At 36.8% G+C, this 22031-nt stretch overlaps 1 protein-coding gene across 1 annotated transcript in view; it reads right to left on the reverse strand.

Moving 5' to 3' along the window:
• The window catches only part of TFB1M (transcription factor B1, mitochondrial), a 66091-nt gene extending 44331 nt beyond the window's left edge, over positions 1-21760 (reverse strand). Inside the window, exons 1-3 of the mRNA XM_041741308.1 lie at positions 21536-21760; positions 18481-18632; positions 1761-1869 (exon numbers count right to left, since the gene is read on the reverse strand). Coding sequence (XP_041597242.1) covers positions 1761-1869; positions 18481-18632; positions 21536-21668 — 394 coding nt within the window. The 5' untranslated portion in view covers positions 21669-21760. The remainder of the gene's footprint in view (positions 1-1760; positions 1870-18480; positions 18633-21535) is intronic.
• Positions 21761-22031: the final 271 nt, after the last annotated feature.

Here is a 22031-nt window from a genome sequence, read left to right on the forward strand (position 1 = left end):
TGGAAAGCTCTGTAGTACAACCTGAAATCTGGCATTGTGATGCCCCCAGCTATGGTTTTCTTTTTTAAAATTCCCCTGACTATTCGGGGTCTTTTCTGATTCTACACAAATCTTAAAATAATTTGTTCTAACTCTCTGAAGAAAGTCCATGGTATTTTGATAGGGATTGCATTAAACATGTAAATAGCCCTGGGTAACATTGACATTTTCACAATATTAATTCTTCCAATCCATGAGCATGAAATATTTTCCATCTCTTTGTGTCTTCCTCAATTTCTTTCAGAAGTGTTTTATAGTTTTTAGGGTATAGATCCTTTGCCTCTTCGGTTAGGTTTATTCCTAGGTATCTTATGCTTTTGGGTGCAATTGTAAATGGGATTGATTCCTTAATTTCTCTTTCTTCAGTCTCATTGTTAGTGTATAGAAATGCCACTGACTTCTGGGCATTGATTTTAAACTCGGCCACAGCAACTTCTTGCAAGATACATCCACGATGGCAAAAGAAACAAAAGCAAAAATGAACTATTGGGACTTCACCAAGATAAGAAGCTTTTGCACAGCAAAGGATACAGTCAACAAAACTAAAAGACAACCTACAGAATAGGAGAAGATATTTGCAAATGACGTATCAGATAAAGGGCTAGTTTCCAAGATCTATAAAGAACTTCTTAAACTCAACACCAAAGAAACAAACAATCCAATCATGAAATGGGCAAAAGACATGAACAGAAATCTCACAGAGGAAGACATAGACATGGCCAACAAGCACATGAGAAAATGCTCCGCATCACTTGCCATCAGGGAAATACAAATCAAAACCACAATGAGATACCACCTCACACCAGTGAGAATGAGGAAAATTAACAAGGCAGGAAACCACAAATGTTGGAGAGGATGTGGAGAAAAGGGAACGCTCCTGCACTGTTGGCGGGAATGTGAACTGGTGCAGCCACTCTGGAAAACTGGGTGGAGGTTCCTCAAAGAGTTAAAAATAGACCTGCCCTACAACCCAGCAATTGCACTGCTGGGGATTTACCCCAAAGATACAGATGCAATGAAACGCCGGGATACCTGCACCCCAATGTTTATAGCAGCAATGTCCACAATAGCCAAACTGTGGAAGGAGCCTCAGTGTCCATCAAAAGATGAATGGATAAAGAAGATGTGGTTTATGTATACAATGGAATATTACTCAGCCATTAGAAATGACAAATACCCATCATTTGCTTCAACGTGGATGGAACTGGAGGGTATTATGCTGAGTGAAATAAGTCAATCGGAAAAGGACAGACATTATATGGTCTCATTCATTTGGGGAATATAAATAATAGTGAAAGGAAATAGAGGGGAAGGGAGAAGAAATGGGTAGGAAATAGCAGAAAGGGAGACAGAACATGGAAGACTCCTAACTCTGGGAAACGAACTAGGGGTGGTGGAAGGGGAGGAGGGCGGGGGGTGGGGGTGACTGGGTGGTGGGCACTGAGGGGGGCACTTGACGGGATGAGCACTGGGTGTTATTCTGTATGTTGGCAAATTGAACACCAATAAAAAATAAATTCATTATTAAAAAAAAGAAAAAGAATTAGATTTATTATTTGGGAAAAAGTAGGAAAGCAGAAAAAAATTACAATGAGTGCCACCTATTTAATTCTATTCTGATAATATTTAATATAAATATATAATAACATTCATAACATATAAATATTTGTAACATAAATAATCATAAAAAAGAGTAAGAAAACCAACCCCAAATCACTTACCATCCTCCCATGGTCTTTTAAGACTTTCTGGAAAAGCCCTTTCTATCTTAAATGTCAACACATCTCCATGGACAATTCTCAGTTTTCCAGGTGCTGCATCAGATAGCATCTAGTTTACAAAAACGTCAATAAAATGAGCTCATACTTTGGACAACAGTGAGACACGCACACTCTTTCTCTTTCTATGTATATATTTTACTTCCAATCTGTGCATCATTAAATCAGTTTGGAAAGCCACAGACTAAGAGTGATCACTAATGAACTACAAGTACACTGCATCCACTGTAATATATGGTGTTTCATTTCTGACACATATGAATGACTAGTGACAGTAACAGATAATAGTAGAGCAACAGCTTATAATTTTACAAATAATATATTAACATAATTCTGACTCCCAGAATGACCTGTATTTCTGCAGATTTAGCAAAAAAAAAAACTCCCATCTGTAAGTTTTTAGAGACTAAGAACAGTATAATGAAATATCGAGATTTAGAAGTAAATCATAAAGATGAGCTTAAATCAATAAATCCTTATAGCCTAAATATATACAAAGACTTTTACATATTACCACAAGCTTTAACCTAATCTATAGGTAGATTCAAACCAAGTAAAAGGTCATTTGTCATTGCCAAGCTATATGTGGCACCCTGAGACACTCCCCTAACATTCCTAATCTTACTATTTCTTGATCCACAGGCACTTTCAACCTAATGAATTAATTATCCTGCATATTTTACCAACTGCTACTTCCCAGCCTATTTCTACTTTCTAACCATTTGCTTTCCTTCCTCTTTCTTTAGTCTAGGTATAAAACGAACAAAAGGAGAGGGGAGGGAAGTACCCTTTTCTTTCTTATTTTTCTTTATTTTATCCACCTTAGTACCATACCTTAAGAAATGTTCTTACAGTACTAAAGGGTTGGCAGCCAGCTGAAAAAGAGCCTTGAAGCTAAGCCATCTATACAACTATATTGTGTTAAGGTCCCCTGTACCCAGCAGGAGACTTGATTCTTGAAGTCCTCAGTTTAAAAAACAAACAAAACCAACCCAGATGTAGTCCGTGAAGCTTAAAGTTTAAAATGCAGGCGTGAATGCAATCAGTGAGAACAAACATCCTTGCTGAAGTGGATTACAAGGAAGAGATGACCCTCTTTTCACATCAAGTCTCACCTCAAGGAGCTCAGACACCCTTGGCTCCAAATCAAGGAACTTTTGCCCTGAGTCCCCCTTGGTTCTGCTTCTTTAGCTCAATTAAAGCTGACTTTTCTCTCCTAACCTCCCCTTGCCTAATTCTGGCAACTAATAGGAAGGATGAAAGAAACATCACAGAAGCCAGAGAGGAAACCCCAGACTAAGGCATCCAGTTTGTAGATTACTCCTTCCTTTGGGTAAATGCTGTGCCTTGCAGATGCTTCTTTACAGCATTTATAACATAGTATATTGCGATCGTGTATATAGAGGCTTCTTTCCCCTACTCCTTAAGGGCAGTACCTGTTTCTCATCTATCTGAATGTCCCTTGCAGCTACAAGAGCACATAGTAGGTGCTTCACATTTTTTGATAAGTGAATAAGTGAATGGCCAACTGTAAAACTGGAAACTTTCCCTATCAGACTGAGATTTGAAGTTCCTCAAATCTGTAAGGTCAAGAAAATTGCAAAGATTTATTTCACTGGTAAATCAGGTAGGATTATACAAGTAACATTTCAGAAATACAGAACTGAAATGCTTATATCAGTAGGAAACTAAACATTTTCAGTTTGGGAATCACCTTGTTTGGTATCTTTAGTCATGTAGTTTAGCAAAAATAATTGCATACCTCTGATATTAATGTACTTCTGGATTATTTTAAGTTACCAAGATTTGCTGAAACAATCTAGTGAGTTCTAAGCAATAAATCATCAAAAACATAATAACCTCAATATACTATGAATAAAAAAGGAGCTAGCTCTCTATGGGACAGGCTCTTACTGTATAAAAACTAAGTATTTTGGGCAGCCTGACTGGCTCAGCGGTTTAGTGCCACCTTCAGCCTGGGGCATAATCCTGGAGACCCGGGATCGAGTCCCACGTCAGGCTCCCTGCATGGAGCCTGCTTCTCTCTCTGCCTGTGTCTCTGCCTCTCTCTCTGTCTCTCATGAATAAATAAACAAAATCTTAAAAAAAAAAAAAAAACTATGTATTTAGTGATAGCATTTACCGCCAATGAAAAATACTATTTTTTTTTCTATAATTATGCTTCTCATAATTAAAACAAATCAGCATACCAAAAACAAAGAGGCAGGAGAACTAAAAGCTTATACTTCATGATGTCAATATATAGAAAATAATGTATTAGTAATTAAGACTACAACAAAACAATGTAAACTTGGCTCTTTGGCATTAATGTACATGCTCTGATAACCATGTTTGAAATGTTCATTTTTTCCCACAATGACACATCTAGCGGCATACCAGAAAACTGATATAACACACTTTAGTTTTCCTTTCCCAGATTTAAAGTTGCATTTTTATCCTGTTTCTTTTGGACTCCCCTTCAGCCTTAAGTCTCAATGACAAAGCAAATCCATTCTTTAAAAGGTCTACCTCTTCTAAGACCACTTTGTAGCTTCATCTTCCCCTTTCAGACACTCAACTGCAGATGGAATGAATACTGGTAAGCACAGCTTTAAGTGAAGGCCTTGAAGCAATTACGGAGGAAAAAACACTATACAAACAGAAATGATAGTATGATTACAGACAACAGCCATTTAATACCTAATGATATTCAGCAATGACAGACAAACACTTTCTAACCACTAACAAAAAAAAGATGTTTACATTATCATGACAATATTTGGGGGATGGTAGAGGTGGGAAAGATCACTATCATAGCCCTTCAAGAAGAACACTGCTATATTACACTTTAAACCCTGATGGTGTTAACTCATAACGTGCTCAAAGGCACAGCCAACTATGAATGCAGGCACTTGATTACAGCCAAAAGAGTATTTTTACAGACACTCTTAAATTCTTCTATCATTTTTATTTTAGTTTTCAATCCTATGTCCTTCCAAAATGAGATTTAAGTCAGCTTAGAGTAAAAGGCACTCATTAGGTAAGACTGTAAAAGAAGAAACAGAAGACCAAGCCATGAAAAGGAGAAGCATGTATGTAAATCCTACAGGTATTAACTCTCACAATTTATATACTGAATTATAAAGTTCTTAGTTTCTACTGGAAATAATTATACTAAATCCCCAAGAGAGAAAATGTGTTTTTTTTTTCTAGTATTAAGTTTTATAAGTGGGTATGTGGAACAAAATAATGGAGAATGCCTTTAATAAAAATGTGAAATAAATGGAGAATTCTTCATTTGGTCACTTAAAAAAATCTCTCCTCTAAGTCAAGGTCTTAGAGATAGCTTTTCTATAGGGGGCAAGTAACTATGGTCCACTTAACTAATTTGTTGGTAATTTAATTGAATGAGGAAATAATTTATGCAACTCTTTGAATTTAGGCACAATTAGAAATTCCTTGAGAACAAAGAACTATACTGACTGGTCATTTTGTATGTTTTATGCCCCTTTTCATCATAAAGGGCTTACAGCAACCAGTATTGTACAGTGAACTAAAGCATTAATTACATAGGTTGATGATATTACCTTCTTTCTGACTAGCTACATAGTAGGAACCCTAACATTGTTGAAATAAGTGGTGGGCAAAACTGTTAGGCAAACTATATGAGAATGAGAGAATCTATAATATAGAATATGAAAGTGAAAACCAAAATTTGTATCTTCTATAGAACACATAGAAAAGACTAATGCTAATTAATATTCAGAAGGAACTTAAGGTAATGTTACAAAAGATTTTTCTTTAGGTTAAAGATTACAGCATGATTTCAAAAAATCAACTTGCTTTGTTTTTTACACAGCACCAAAACATGTATAGCATAAAATCATTTACGCAGCCTCATCATGGATTTAGAGATTTGATTTAGTTAACTTTCTATTCAACCACCACATACTCCTTTAAATGTTAACATTTCTTTTTTTTTTATTTTTTTATTTTTTTTTTTAATTTTTTATTTATTTATGATAGTCACAGAGAGAGAGAGAGAGAGAGAGGCAGAGACACAGGTGGAGGGAGAAGCAGGCTCCATGCACCGGGAGCCTGATGTGGGATTCGATCCCGGGTCTCCAGGATCGCGCCCTGGGCCAAAGGCAGGCGCCAAACCGCTGCGCCACCCAGGGATCCCTAAATGTTAACATTTCTTAAAAAGAAACTTAGGTAGTATCATGTCATATCTTTTTCTTGTCCAGTTGCTGTGGTTAGTGCTTCCAGCACTATGTTGAATAAAAATGGATAGAGTGGACATCATTGTCTTGTTCCTGATCTTACAGAAAAAGCTCTCAGTTTTTCACTACTGAGTATGACATTAGCTGTGGGTTTTTCTTAAAATTATGTTGAGGTGTATGTTCCCTCTAAACCTACTTTCAGTTTTTATCTTGTATGGATGTTATATTTTGTCAAATGTTTTTACTGCATCTATTGAAATGATCATATGGTATTAAGTCTTTCTCTTATTAATATGATGTATCACACTGATTGATTTGCGAATACTAAACCACCTCTGCGTTCCTAGAATAGATCCCACTTGATCATGGTGAATGATTTTTTAATAAATAACAATGAAGTAGCAGAAAGAAAAATTAAGGAAATAATCTCATGTATAATTACACCCAAAATAACAAAATTCCTAGAGAGAAACTTAATTAAGGTGGTAAAAGACCCATACTACAAAAACTACGAAACACTAATGAAAAAATTAAAGATGACACAAGTTGAGAGATATTCCATACTCATGGACTGGAAGAGCCAACATTGCTAAAACTCCAATACTACCCAAAGCAATCTATGGGGTGCAATCACTATCAAAATGCCAACATTTTTCACAGAGCTGGTACAAACTACCCTAAAATCTGTACAGAACCACAAAGGACCCCAAATAGCCAAAGCAAACTTGAAAAAGAACAAAGTTGGAGATATCATAATCCCAATTTCCAAGATACACTGTAAACAAAATAGTATGCTACTGGCAAAAAATAAATAAATAAATAGGTACATAGATCACTGGAGCAGAATAGTGAGCCTTGAAGTAAAACCATGCTTGTGTGGTCAATGAATCTTTGACAAAGGAGGCAAGAATATATAATGGGGAAAAATGGTCTCTTCAACAAATGGTGGTTGGAAAACTGGACAGTACTTGCAAAAGAAAGAAACTTTACCACTTTCTTACACCATACATAAAAATAATCTTAAAATGGATTAAAGACCTAAATGTGAGACATGAAAACACAAGATTCCTAGAAAAAAACATAGGCAGTAATTCCTTTGACATTGGCCATAAAAACATTTTTCTAGATGTGTCTCCGCAGGCAAGGGAAACAAGCAAAATTAAACTATTGGGACTAATAAAAAATAAAAAGCTTTTGCAGAGTGAAAGAAACCATCAACAAAACAGGCTACTGAATGGGAGTAGATATTTGCAAATGATGTATTTGGTAAGGGCTTAATATCCAAAATATAAAAGAACTTATACAACTCAACACCAAAAAACCCCAAATAATTCTATTAAAAAATGGGCAGAGGACCTGAATAAAAACATTCTGGAGAAGACATACAGATGATCAACAGACATGAAAAGATGCTCAACCTCACTAATCAACAGAGAAGTGCAAATCAAAACCACACTGAGATATTACTTTATACCCATCAGAATGGGTAAAATAATAAACAAAGAAATAGCAAGTGTTGGTGAGGATGTAGAGAATCCTTGTATATTGCTGGTGGGAATGCAAATTGGTATAGCCACTGTGGAAAATAGTATGGAGGTTCCTCAAATACCAAAAAATACAATTACTATAATATCCAGTAATTCCACTACCGGGTATTTACCTCCAAAAAACTAAAACACTAATATGGTTTTTAAAAAAAAGATTTTATTTATTTATTTATGAGAGACTCACATGGCAGGGGAGGGGGGCGCACGCAGAGGAAGAAGCAGGCTCCATGTAGGGAGCCTGACATGGAACTCGATCCCGGGTCTCCAGGACCAGGCCTTGAGCTGAAGGTGACACTAAACTGCTGACCCACCTCGGCTGCCCCTAAAACACTAATTTGAGAAGATATATGCACTCCGTTGTTTGTTGCAATATTATTTATACTAGTCAAGATAAGGAAGCAGCCCAAGTGTCCATGGATAAGTGAATGGATAAAAATGATGTGGTATATACATAAAATGAAATACTACTCAGGCATAAAAAAGAATGAAATCTTGACATTTGCAGCAATACAGATGGGCATAGGGGATATAATACTAAAGTAAGTCAGAGAAAGGAAAGTACCATATGATTTCATTTATATGTGGAATTTAAAGAACAAAACAAACAAACAGAAAAGAGGCAAATAGAAAAACAGTATCTTAATTATAGGGAGCTAACTAGTGGTTGCCAGAGGGGAGCTGGGTAGAGGAATAGATGAAATAGAGAAAGAGAATTAAGAGTACATTTATCTTGATGAGCACTGGGAAATTTACAGAACTGTCGATCATTATACAACTGAAACTAATACAACACTGTATATTAATTATACCTCAACTTAAAAATTGTAAAAAGAAAAAAAGAAAAATTTACAGATAGAAATCCTTTCATACAATATCACACAATTCTCTACCTTAAGCTGAAAACAATGAATCTAATTTCACCCTCTTTTTGATGACTAGGGTCACTGTTGCTGGTAGAGTAATGGCTTCAATGGTTATGGTCCCTTACTACTGAGCTTTTTTATTTTTTAAGTTTTTATGTTTGCTTTTTATAGTTTTTCTGCCACAGTAATAACTGTTACTTCTTGCTGTTGTCAGTGAGTCTGCTTCTAGCACTGATCTCTGTACTTCTAATTTGTAGTGAACTAGGAAATCACTTTGGCTGTGGGCCACCTTTATTTACTTGTTGAGTTTTGATTAAGTATGGTTGTGGCCGTATCAAGTAAGTTACATGTGTGAAGTACGTAATCATGTTACAACAGAAAGCCAGGCAATCTTTCCTTTTGTAAAATTTGCTAGAGATGGAAGAATTTGAAAATTTTATTATCTCTGTTGAAAAACAGTTCCTTTTGCCAGGATGACTAAATTACTTTATATATATCCCTTTATAAGATGACAGGGAAGGGGTATCATTATAATAGCAACCATTTACTGGTTATTGGCAATATGCTAGGCTATTTACATGCCAGTCTCTTTACAACAATTTCCATCTATCCCTGCAAGGATCACAAATGATTGCTATCATTCCCATGCTGCAGATGAGAAAGCTGGAGCTAAAACTGGCCCAACAACAAGCTCAAGATCACGAAGCTAGTATGTACCATTTCTGAGATCTGACACCAGCCAATTTGATTCTCAATCCTATGAGCTTTCCAACCTGCCTGTCAAGTAGAAATAATCACTGTTTACCTATTAAAAAACTCAGAGGTGAAACTAACAACAATCATGACTAACTGTCTCCAAAATTCCATAAAACAAGCACATAATAATTAAAAAGAATCCCAGAGCTTCTTACTCTGGCTAAAACGAAATATGTAAGACCAGCTGGCTTAAAGAGATTCAAAAAAATGGACAAAATAGATGAAACAACAGTTTTCAGACACCAGACAGCAGGAAATGCAGCAAAACCAGCATTTCTAAGAAGCTCAAGGAGCCCCACACAAAAGAAATACAAAGAAAAGGACACTAAGGTGCACCATGATGAAATTGCTCAAAAACACTGATAGTAAATCTTAAAAGAAGTCAGAGAAAAAAGGCAGAGAAACAAAGACAAGAATGACAACAGATTTCTTGTCAGAAACAATGCAAATGAGAAGATGGCAGAGCAAAATTTTTTGACTACTAAAAGAAAAAAAAACCTGCTAGTATGTTTTTCAAAAGCAAAGGCAAAGTAAAACACTTTTTCAGACATACAAGCACTGAAGTTCTGTCACCAACCGATCCACAGTTATAAAAAATGCTAAAGAAAGTCTTTCAGGTAGAAAGAAAATAATAGTAAATGGAAATATGGATGAAGAGAATCAAAATGGGGCACCTGGATAGCTTGGTTGAGCATACAGCTCTTGATCTCAGCTCAGGGACCTGAGTTCAAGCTCTGTGTTGGGTCTCCACACTGGGCTTGGAGTATACTTACTATCAAAGGAGGGGGGAGTAACCATATGCGTAAATATGTAACAATTTTTCTTATTATACTTGACCCTTTAACAACAGGTTTGAACAGCACTGGTTGGTTGACTCACATGCAGATTTCTTATAGTACTATAAATATATTTCTTTTTCTTATGATTTTCTTCATAACATTTTCTTTTCTCTAGCTTACTTTACAATAAGAATACAGCACAAAACATACAAAGTATGCATTAATTGACTGGTTATCGGTAAGGCTTCTAGTTAACAGTAGGGCTTAGTAATTAAGTTTCTGGGGAGTCCAAAGTTACACGCATATTTTTAACTGTTCGGAGGTCAGCACCCCTAACACCCACATTGTTCAAAATTCAACTGTATTAAAATCTCTTTAATATAGAATTGACTTTTAAAACAAAACAACACTGTATTATAAACTTTACAACATATGGAGAAGTAAGGCTTATAACAATAGTATAAAGGCCTGCAAGAAGAAATACAAATACACTATTACAAGATTTGTATGCTACACATGAAGTGCTACTTTATTACTTGAAGATTAATTGGGATACATTAAAGAGGTATAACCACATACCTTCAATAAATTACCAAAATATTGAAAGTTATAGATATAAATTGCAGCAGGCTGAATACTAGCCCCACAAAGATGTCCACATCCTAATCCCCATGGCTATATTATCTTACATGGTAAAAAGGACTCTGCAGATGTGATTAAAGATCACAAGATGAGGAGATTATCCTAAATTATCTGGGTGGACCCAATGCAATCAATCACAAGGGCCTTCATAAGAATGAGGCAGAAAGATTGAAGTCAATAGTAGATTTAGAAGCAAGAAGTCCAGGAGCTAGTAAATGCAGGTGGCCTCCAGAAGCTTAAAAAGGCAAGGAAATGATTCTCCCCTGAAGCCTCCAGAAAAGGAATAGAGCCCTACTGACCTTCATTTTAGACTTCTTATTCCCAGAACTGTAAGAGAATAAACTGGTATCATTTTAGCCTACTGCATTTGTGGTAATTTCTTACAGCAACAATAGGAAGGCAGAGATGATCAGATTGGTGAGAAAAAAGCAAGACTTAGCTATATGCTGTCTATAAGAAATCCACTTTAAATATAGAGCCACAAATAAAAAGGATGAAAAAGTGCATCACTCTAACATAATCAAAGGAAAGTTGGAGTGGCTATATTATCAAGGTAGATTTTAGAGGAAAGAACATCATCAGAGATCATGATGATCATTTCATAATGATAGAGGAACCAATTCATCACGAAGACCATAACAATCCTAAATGATTATGCATCTAATAACATTACTTCAAAATAGATGAAAGAAAAACTGATAGAACTGCAAGAAGGGATAGACAAGCCTGCAATTAGAACTGGAAATTTCAATATACCCTTCGCTTAATAAATAATAGAACAAGTAGGAAATCACCAAGGATATAGAAGACTTGGGTAACCCCAACTTGACCTACTGAAATTTCTGTAACATCCAACAGAAGAACGTGTATCTTTTTCACCAGAATGCATATTCTTTCCAAATGCATAAGGAAACATGATTTACCAGGACAAATCATGTTACACCAGAAAACAACTACAAATTAATTTAAAAGTATTCAAGTCATGCAAAGTATGTTCTCTGATCACAATGGAATTAAATGAAAAATAACAGAAAGATATCTGAAAAACCCCAAAATTTACAAGCCAAATGATACATGTCTAAGTACCCCAACAAGTCAAGTAAGAAATTAAAAGGGAAATTGGAGTTGAAGCTTTCTATGGGAATTCTGAACTTCTTTTGTAAATCTTTCTTTCCGTCTAAGATCTCAAAAGAAATATTTTTTTCTTAAGTTAGTATTTTGAATGAATTAAAATGAAAACACAACCTATCAAAATTTGTGGGATTTTGCTCAGGTAATACTGAGAAGGAAATTTATAGCACCAATGAACACCTAGGAGAAAATAAGAAAGGTCTTAAAGAAACAACCTCAGCTTCCTCCTTAAAAACCTATACAAAGAACAAATTAAACCTCAAGGAAACTGAATAAATAACATAATTAAGATTTCAGAGCAGAAATCAATGACATAGAAAACAGAACACAAGACAGATCAATGAACTTAAAAGCTTTTTTGCTGTTGTTTTTTGAGAAGATCAATAAAATTCACCAATATGCGGCCAGACCGATAGGAAAAAAAGACACAAATTACCAATATCACAAATGAGAAAGAGGATATCACCAAAGATTGTACGGATGGTTGGTTTACTGTTAGAAGAAAAAAAAGAAAATCAATATAATTTACAATATTAACAAACTAAAAAAAAAAAAGTCATGATTATCTCAATAAACTTAGAAAAAGTATTTTTGCAAACTCAACACCCATTATTTAAAAAAAAAAAAAAAACTAAAAAACACAAAAACAAAAACCAAACAAAGCACCACAACCTCTCAGCAAACTAAAACAGAGGGATCTTCCTCAGTCTGAAAAACCTACAACTAATACCATACTCAATGGAATGTCTGAATGCTTTCCCCCTGAGATCAGGGACAGGCAAGGATGTCTACTCCTATTTCTGTTCACCATTATATCGGAGATTATAGCCAAGACAAGAAACAGAGGCAAAACTGATTGAAATGGAGGAGGTAAAACAGTGTTCACTGCAGATGAAATGATAATACATGCAGAAAATACTAAGAAATCTACAAAACAGCCACTAATAAGTGAGTGCAGCAAGGTTGCAGGATACAAAGTCCATGTCAAAACAAACAGTATTTCTACATAGCAGCAACATAAAAATGGAAATAGAAATTAAAAACTAATACCAACGACCAGGGTACCAAAACATAGGACATACATGGAATAAATTTGACAAAAGATATGCAAGACTTATATACTTAGAACTACAATACACTGTTGAGAGAAATTAAAGAAAACCTAAATAAACAGGGAGACATACCATGTTTACAGATCAGGAACTTATACCATTAAGATGCCAGTTCTTACAATGATCTATAGTTTTAGTCCAATCCTAATCAAAATCCCCTCAGGCTTTAAAAAAAAAAAAAAGGAAATTGATGATCTAATTTTACAACTATATGGAAATGCAAAAGGACTTACAGAATAGCCAAGACAATTTTGGAAAAGAAAGGCAAGGTGGGAAGACTTATATTACCTGCTCTCAAGTCTTACTATAAAGCTACAGTAATCAGTATAGGTTGGTCTCAGGGCAAAAAACAGACCTATATATCAATAGAAAAGATACTGATATTTCTGGACCTCAGCAGAAGCCAGAAACAGACCAGAAACAGATCACCGTATATAAGACCAGGTGATTTTTGACAATAGGACCAAGGCAAGTGAATGAGGAAAAGATAAATATTTTTTATCAGGTGGTGCAAACAGGTGGTGAAAAAAAAAAAAGAAAGAAAGAAAGAAAGAAAGAAAGAAAGAAAGAAAGAAAGAAAGAAAGAAAAGAAAGAAGAAAGAAAGAAAGAAAGAAAGAAAGAAAGAAAGAAAGAAAGAAAAAAATTACAAAAAAAAAAAAAAGAACCTGTACCCTTACCTCACACTACACACAAAAGGTAACTCAAAATGTATCATAAACCTATGTGCAAAACTTGAAACTATAAAACATCTAGAAGAAAACATGGAAATTCTTAGTTCTCATTTTGACAATTGTTTTTTAACATAAGATGCAAAAAGCATCAAACTCAAAAGGAAAACAAAACTGATAAACTGTACTTCATTGAAACAAGCTTTACTCTTTGAAGGACACTGTTAAATGTCAAAGAAAAAAAGGTAAGTCATATCTGAAAAGAAAGCACTATAAGACATATATCTGACAAAATACTTGTATCTAAACTATATAAAGATATCTTATAATACAGTAATATGAAGACAAAACAAACAATGCTCAAAATATTTGCACAATTCCCCCCCGGAAGATATAGAGATGGCAAAAAAACAAAACAAAACACATGAACAATATGTCTAGGGGTACCTGGGCTGCTCAGTGGGTTAAGCAGCCGACTTGATTTCGGCTCAAGTCATGATCTCAGGGTCCTGGGATCAAATCCCACAAAGGGCTTTGCACTCAATAGTCTGCTTGAGGATTCTCATCATTCCCTCTTCCTCTGTACCCCCTGCCCCACATTCTCTTTCTAATAAATAAATAAATCAATAATAAAAAAAGAAAATATATCCACTATTACTGATTAGGAAAATGCTAATAAAAACCACATTTAGGGGCACCTGGGTGGCTCAGTGATTGAGCATCTACCTCTGGCTCAAGTCTCGTGATCCTGCAGTCCTTGGATTAAGTCTTGTATCAGACTCCCTACAGGGAATCTGCTTCTCCCTCTGCCTATGTCTCTGCGTCTCCCATGAATAAGTACATAAAATAAAAAAAATAAAAAAATAAACCACATTAAGATACCACTACCTACTCATTTGGATGGTTATAACCATATCAAGTATGAGAAGCATGTGAAGCAAGGGAACTCTCATGTATAGCTGGGGACGGGGGCAGGGAATGTTAAACGATACAGCCACTTTGTAAAACAGTTTGGTAGTTTCAAAAAAGTTTAACATATACCTACCATAAGACTCAGACACTCCACCTCCAATTCTTTATTCAAGAGAAATAAGAGTATATATCCACACAAAGACTTGCATGTGAATGTTAATGACAGCTGTATACATAATTGCCAAAAAATGAAAACAACCCAAAGTCCATGAACTGGTGAAAGGATTTATAAATCTGGGATATCCATACGATGGAATACTAGTCAGCAATAAAACAAACAAAAAAATAAAACTATTGATAAACACCCCACCATGGATGAATCTCAAACTACTTATGCTCAGTAAAAGACATCAGACAAAAAAGAGCATATACTTACATAAAATTCTAAAAAATGGGGACGCCTGGGTTGCTCAGTGGTTGAACATCTGCCTGTGTTTCAGGGTGTGATCCCAGGGTCCTGGGATCGAGTCCCACCTTAGGCTCTCGACGGGGAGCCTGCTTCTCCCTCTGCCTATGTCTCTGCCTCTCTCTGTCTCTCATGAACAAATAAAATCTTTAAAAAAAAATTCTAAAAAATGGAAAATATCCTATAGTGACAAAACAGATCAGTGGTTGTCTGAAGATAGGGAAGGGGAGGAAGGAGGGATGGATTATGAAGAAAAATGAGGAACCCTGAGGTGACGGGTAGTCATTATCTTGTTTGTGGTGATGGTTTCATGATATATATTTGTCAAAATTCGGTAATCTGTACACTTGTAACAAGTGCAATTTACTGCACATCAATAATACCTCAATAAAGCTATAAAACAAAGTACTTAGTACAGTATACCCTCTATAAATGATTGTTATTAATATACAAAATCTTTAAAACAAAAAGAAAAAAAATGAGAAACCCAGATTACTTACTTCAAGAACATATTACTCATGATGTTCTCTCCAACTCAGAAATGGGAAAGAACTTACCAAAATCTCAAGTTCTTTGAGTTATCAAAAAATCTCACTTTCCTCCAAAGCACAAAGAACCTACCCAGCCATAGAAATGTAACAACAACAAAACCACCCTAAAAATGTGCAGTCACTAGAGAATGCTACAACATAGAAACCCTGGATGTCCAATGCTAATGTGAAGAGTAGGGGAGAAAGCTCCAACGTTTCCAAGGCACTGGGGATTTAAATTCTAGTGCTCCAAAAGGAATAACTTTGCAGTCCTCCTATACCTGTTTCCATATTAGCAGTCTCCTGATCAATCCTTAATTAACAGAGATGCCTAAGGCACAGGGATAATAATCTAATTGATTACCTACACTGAAAATTATATTGAGTCCTTAACTAAGTATGAGGCATTCATATAATCATTACAATCCTATGAGCAAATGGAGGCACAGAGAGACATAATATACCTCCCCAAAGTCCTACAACCAGTAAATGGTAGAGCCTGAGGTCAAAGCCAGGCAATTTGATGAGGTCTCTGTTCTTTACCACAAAACTATCTCATAATGCCTTTACATATTAGACATGCTTTTTTACTTTACAACATGCTGATGGTAAAACCTGTATGTTAGCACTATGTCCTTTCCCCTAAGATGCCTCATGACAATATTATAAGAATTAAGATACAAATGACATACTTTCAGATAGAAGACATTTCATAAATTATTACAATTTCTTTAAAAAGTAATTCTATTAGCTTAGAAACCACTAAAATGGAATCCTTAAAATATATCACTCCTTCTGCCTTTATTCGTTTTTATGATTAATTTAGTACCTCTAAATGAAAGTGGCTTTACATATTGAAACATCCTTTATAGGAAAAAGAAATCTTTGATATTTTAGTACCCAACATTTCTTTTTAAGGCAAATTCCTTTCTTGCAATATAAGACACTAAGAATTTTGCCTTTTCTACAGAAACAGGAAGACAAATCCACATTTTTTGCAGAGTAATTTACCTTGAAACAAATATTTATAGTTAGAAAAATGAGCACAAAACTTTTTAATAATCAATGCCATATAATTATTCATTTTCATTATTAAATGACACATTTAGTTGGTTACCTAGATAGATACATACACATATAGTCAACCTTTTATTTTTCCAAGTAAGGCATTATTGAACACCTGCTATATGCCAGGCATGGTTGCATGTGGTAGAGATAGAGCAGGAAATGAAACACAAGAATCTCTATGCTCTCGGCAGACATTCCAGAGGGGGCAGATACAGTATGTTCTTATTTGTTGTCCATCAGAGAATCAATCTAATGAGACAGGGGTTAGGAGTGCAGGGACTTGGTAGGGCAGCTGAAAAGAGAAGTGTGTAGCTGCCTTCTAAGCAGTCTGTCTTCAAAGATCCTTAGTTGAGATCAGAAGGGATAATATGTAAATTAGGTGGGGATGAACAGAAATTTGTTTCACCTCCTTGACTCATGAGAAAGAATTATACATAACAGATGCTAAGATCGAGGGTTAGGAACTCTCTTCAAGGGCAAAAAGTCAGATGAGTATTTCCCATGTCCAGAAAGGGCTAGATGAAAAAAAGCTAAATGGAATTACACAGTGTTATTCAGCTTCTTTTCATCATCTCATGATCTCACCAAAAATAAAATATTCCCACTTTCACCTCTAATTGAGAGACAGTTCTTTAATGAACAAAGTAGTTCAAAGCTAAACTCACTATTAAATTTCATGTCAAGAAATATGTACCATATGAGAGTCCCAAAATAAAGTTATAAAACTGAAACTAATTCTGTCAATTGAGTGGTAAAATTAGATAACACTAAATATTATATAATTTTTACAGCAAAAACAAAATGTAGTCCAATAAGAAATAAATCACTAGATTTCTTTAAAAAAAAAAAAATCAGTTGCATGCATACAAAGCCCAGACTTTCAAACAAATTTCCTCAAACTATTCTGGTAGAAATGAAACATTTTTCAATTATTGCATATACAAGCATTAGATTGTACCAATTTTAAACCAATTTGTTTCTTGTATGAAAGTAATAATGCGGATAACTTTATTATTCTATTGAACTCACTTAATAAATTGCTACTCATCTAAGCCAAAGGCTAAGGGCTCTTGTAGAGTTTCAGAATTATAGAAGAATCAAACAAAGGCCCTTTAGCCAGTAAGTGCCCCCCTGTGAAGAATTCCCTTTACAAAATCCCTGATATAATGGGTTTCACTGTTTGCCACCATTGAAAATATATAAGTCCCTCCTTATTTTAAACCCACATTTGCTTCCCTCAATTTCCATCTACTTGTATTAGTTCTTTCCTAGAAATCAAAATAAGCTGTCCTCTTCACGGCTACCTTTTCATAGGCAGCTATGAATCTCTTCACTCAAGGCTCCCCTTCTCAGCCTCAAACATGCCCAGTTCCTTCAAATATTTTTCATATAATTATGGCACATACTGTTTTAAGATGCATGTACCATTTCATTCAAATCTCATCTTAAATCTACATCTACAGTGGTACAACATTTCTTCACTTAAAAAATTCTTAACAAATGCTGAAGCTTAACAATTAATCCCTCTTTAAAAAAGCATATGTTTTCTCCAACTTTTGCTTGTAGAAATGCTTTTCTGTTCTCAGAAGCCATGCCAATAACTAAGTCATTGGCATTATTTATTTTACTTATTTTTGAAGGAGTGGGCTAGAACATGCACAGCTATTAGATTAGATTAGATTTTAAGAGATCACACAAAACAACTAGTTTGTCTAGCATTAATGCATAAAGCAGGTTTATTTAAGTAATGGTCAACAGACCATGCTGGGATGCTTGCTAGAAATACAATTCCTAGATCTTTCCAGGCTATGGAATTCCAGAATCTCTGGAATGGGGCCTGGAGATCTGCAGTTTGAAGACCAAACTATATAAATAATCCTCGGAAATTCTGAGGTTTAAGAATCATGGCCTGAAGATTTAAATTGGGTTTTTGCCTCCTAAAAAAGACAATTTTAAGTATCTTACCTGTAGTCCAGGAATAAATCGACTATCCTTTTCAACCACCAAAAGTTCAGCAACATTAGCATTGAGAATTGATCTTGTGATTCCTCCTGGCCCAGGGCCCACTTCATAAACATAAGCGTTTGTCAGATTGCCAGCTTTCCTTACAATTTTATCTAGAAAAAAGAATGTTTTAATTACCTTGATAAATTTCAACGTACAAAATTTAACAACAGTCTCCACAAATTCTTATCAACCATTACTCAACTAGTCTTTTATACCGTATTTATCCAATTACTTATCTCTTAACCTAAACCAACATATAGTGGCCATTCAATATTCTACTATATGATTGAATTGTATTATCAGTCCCTTAAAAATAAGATTGTGACAAATTTCCTAATTTAAATATAGTTAATGCTGTATTTTGCATCTGTTCTTCTGCCAAACCTATCAATTCCTAAGACCAACTGGGTAAGCATATACCATCTCTCTACAGTTAGTTGCCAAATGTTGAATATTTGAATAAGACTAGTTTCACGTTCATAATTTCCAATGCTGGTAGTTTTAAATCCCAAAGCTAGCTGTCTCATTTTCACCTATAAACAACTAATTGGTCACAGCAACAAGTTCCTAGATCATAGAACTAGCAGAAATTTAGATTCTTGGTCATTTTTAGAAAGTTAAACTTCTCAGTGGAAGTGTTTTAAGCTTTACAAATATGCAAATTGATATGGAAAAGTTAATGTTTTCAATTAATCAACCTCTTTAAGCTAGCAGATCTTAAGAAATCATGAAAAAGATTATTGAGGATTCACTGCAACCAATTATCACTTCTGATAAAACATATAACAGGCTGGTCTTTTTGACTGAGATACTAAATGCCAAGTAACTGGGTCTCCTGGGATAGTGGAAATTTAGCCACTGAAAACATTATCAGCACTTCTTTGCAGTATTCACTGAGATGGTATGGCACCACTTTTTGTAGGCCTAAATGCAAAAATAGTTTTGTCTCTTTTTTTTTTTTTTTAAGATTTACTTATTCTAAAGAAAGGCAGGGGAGGTGGGAGAGGTCAGGCACAAGAGCACCTGTGAGTGGGGGTGGGGGAAGGGCAGAGGGAGAGGGAGAGTCTCAAGCAGACTCCCACTGAGCACAGAGCCCCACACTGGGCTCAATTTCACCACCTCAAGATCATGACCTGAGTTGAAATCAAGAGTGGTACACTTAATGGACTGAGCCACCCAGGCGCCCCCAAATAGCTTTTAACTAGTGCTGGGAGGGAATTAATATATGTTCACCAACAATTTGTTTTAGGTGCTTTACATGCTTGCTCCCTTGCATCTCACAATCCTTCCAACCCTTCTAACACATTAAGAACTACTATCCCAATTTAACTTCTCTGAACTTTTCAATTTCCTTGTCTGTTGTTTCATGTGTACAAAGTCATCTAGAAAGAGAAGGGAAGAGAAGGGACTCCAGCTCAGGGGTAAATTGTAAAGCGATCCTTCCTCCACTACACACCAATGCCTTTCAGAGGCCACAGAGTTGATACAATAAACACAGGTATTATGGATTTAAATTCTCATTTTTTTAAAATGAGGTGCTACCATAGTAGAGAGGTCAGGGGCTCTGCCCTCAAACTCTTCAGGCACATTCTAATACAGTATCTAAGAGGCACTGTCAATTCGCTAAATATCTGCTCCCATCTGAGCCTCTTACCCCAGACAAGTACTTTAATCTTCCTTCACTTTGGTTTCCAGAGAAGGAATAGTATCTAGATTCCAGAATTTACTCCTAAGGACGACTAAAGGCTCATACAAGATACTGTACACAAAGGATTTTTTTTTTAACAGCAAAAATATAAAGACCTGTATCTTCCGTCTTAAGAATGGAGCTTTATTAAAAAAAAAAGAAAAGAAAGGAAAGGAAAGGCGCTTTATTTACCTATAGAATGGGACTAGTGACTGGCAGACAAGGCCGGTTCTAGTTACTGCTAGAACTAAAGAATTTTAAAGGTGGATAACTCTTTAAAGCTCTCGAAGTAGGGGCCCTCCTCCAATTAACAGAAGAGAAACTGAAGTTTAGTCAAGGTATTTTACCCTAAGTCCTATTTCTACTGGTAGCACGAAGACTCCACATCCAAGAAATAAAATATCTTATTCATGCCTCACTTAACTGAAAAATAAACTTTTGGGGTATGATTTGCTGATCTTTCCAGGTTCTCAAGAGGGACCAAAATGGAACTAAATATCAAATTCCCAAATACAGTAAATTCTCCAACAGTGGACCTATTGCTAATACATGTTATTCTTGCAACCTCACCTTTCAGAAGAAACTATCCCCAAGATATGGGGCGGGGGAGAGGGGGTGGCGGTTAAACGAATGTGTATCAAACTCTGCACTCCAGACTGGTTCATTTCATGGCACATAAAATTTTACCGCATAAAAAGGGGCTTAAAATAAGGGGTGGGAATGTGAGCTTTCACTAAAAATGTAAGCTCCTTGAGGACAGGCTTTGCCTGGTTCACTCCTCAGCTGCGTCTCCAGCACCAGCACGCCGCAGGTTGTCTGATACGCATTTACCGAGCATCTGCGCCCTCAAGGGTTTTGCATTCAACAGGTAACCCTTTAAATAACGTCATCCCACGGGTGACACTCTTGCGACGCGTTACTGAAAAACTCCCTGCACTAATACAAATTCTGACAGCTTTAAACTGCATGAGAGGTCAAAGTCGCACACGCAGCCCCAGGTCGTGGGTTGGCACGCCGTGATTCCAACTTCCACATCCGCCTCTCAGGACACGCGACCCCGGCCTCCCCTAGCGTCTGCTCGGCGTCTGCACAGCTGCCTGCACTAGCCCACGGCGAACACCCGCGGGCGAGCACGCCCTCCTGCAGGCCAACCACCCCCTACGTGCTCCGGCGTTCCTTCAGCACAAAGCGGTAGAAGGCCCTGACCTCAGGCCCCCTGCACGTCGCCTGACCCCAGAGACCCGCCCGCAGGTCCAGGCCAGCTCCCTGACCCACGTGCCCCGGGATGCGGGGGAGACCGCCGGGCAGCCCTGAGAAGACAGCCACCTGTCAGCCTCAAGTCCAGGAGAAAATTCTGGGACAGTTGCTTCGCGGCGTGCAGCCTGAACAACTTAATGATTTCTCGAATCGTGGGCAACGGCGGGAGTCGGAAAGTACTCAGCGTCCCGGACGCAGCCATCAAGCCCCGCGGAACCGTCCACTTTGCACCGCGGACTGTCCGCGCCGCCCTTAAATCATCCAGGGAGGATGGCGGGAGCGGCGAGCATTAAGGCCCGCCCCCGAGCCCACTCTATTGGTCGGATGTACCTCGCCGGAAGCTGGGAGGGCAGACAGGAAATCCGGACGCATCCAGAGCGCATGCGCCGTTTCTCGCTAAGCGCGACGCGGGCTGGGCTTACGCTGTGTTCCTCCGGTGACGGAGCGGAGCCCGGGGGCGGGGCCTCCCTTGTGGGCGGGGCCTCTCCTGGTGGGCGGGGCCAGGGCGGCCTGGAGGCGGGGACCTCACGTTCCCACCGGGTCTCGGAGGGGTGGGTCTCAGGAG

The sequence above is a fragment of the Vulpes lagopus genome, chromosome 2 (genome assembly GCF_018345385.1).
Source record: "Vulpes lagopus strain Blue_001 chromosome 2, ASM1834538v1, whole genome shotgun sequence".
In the NCBI taxonomy this organism is placed as follows: domain Eukaryota; kingdom Metazoa; phylum Chordata; class Mammalia; order Carnivora; family Canidae; genus Vulpes; species Vulpes lagopus.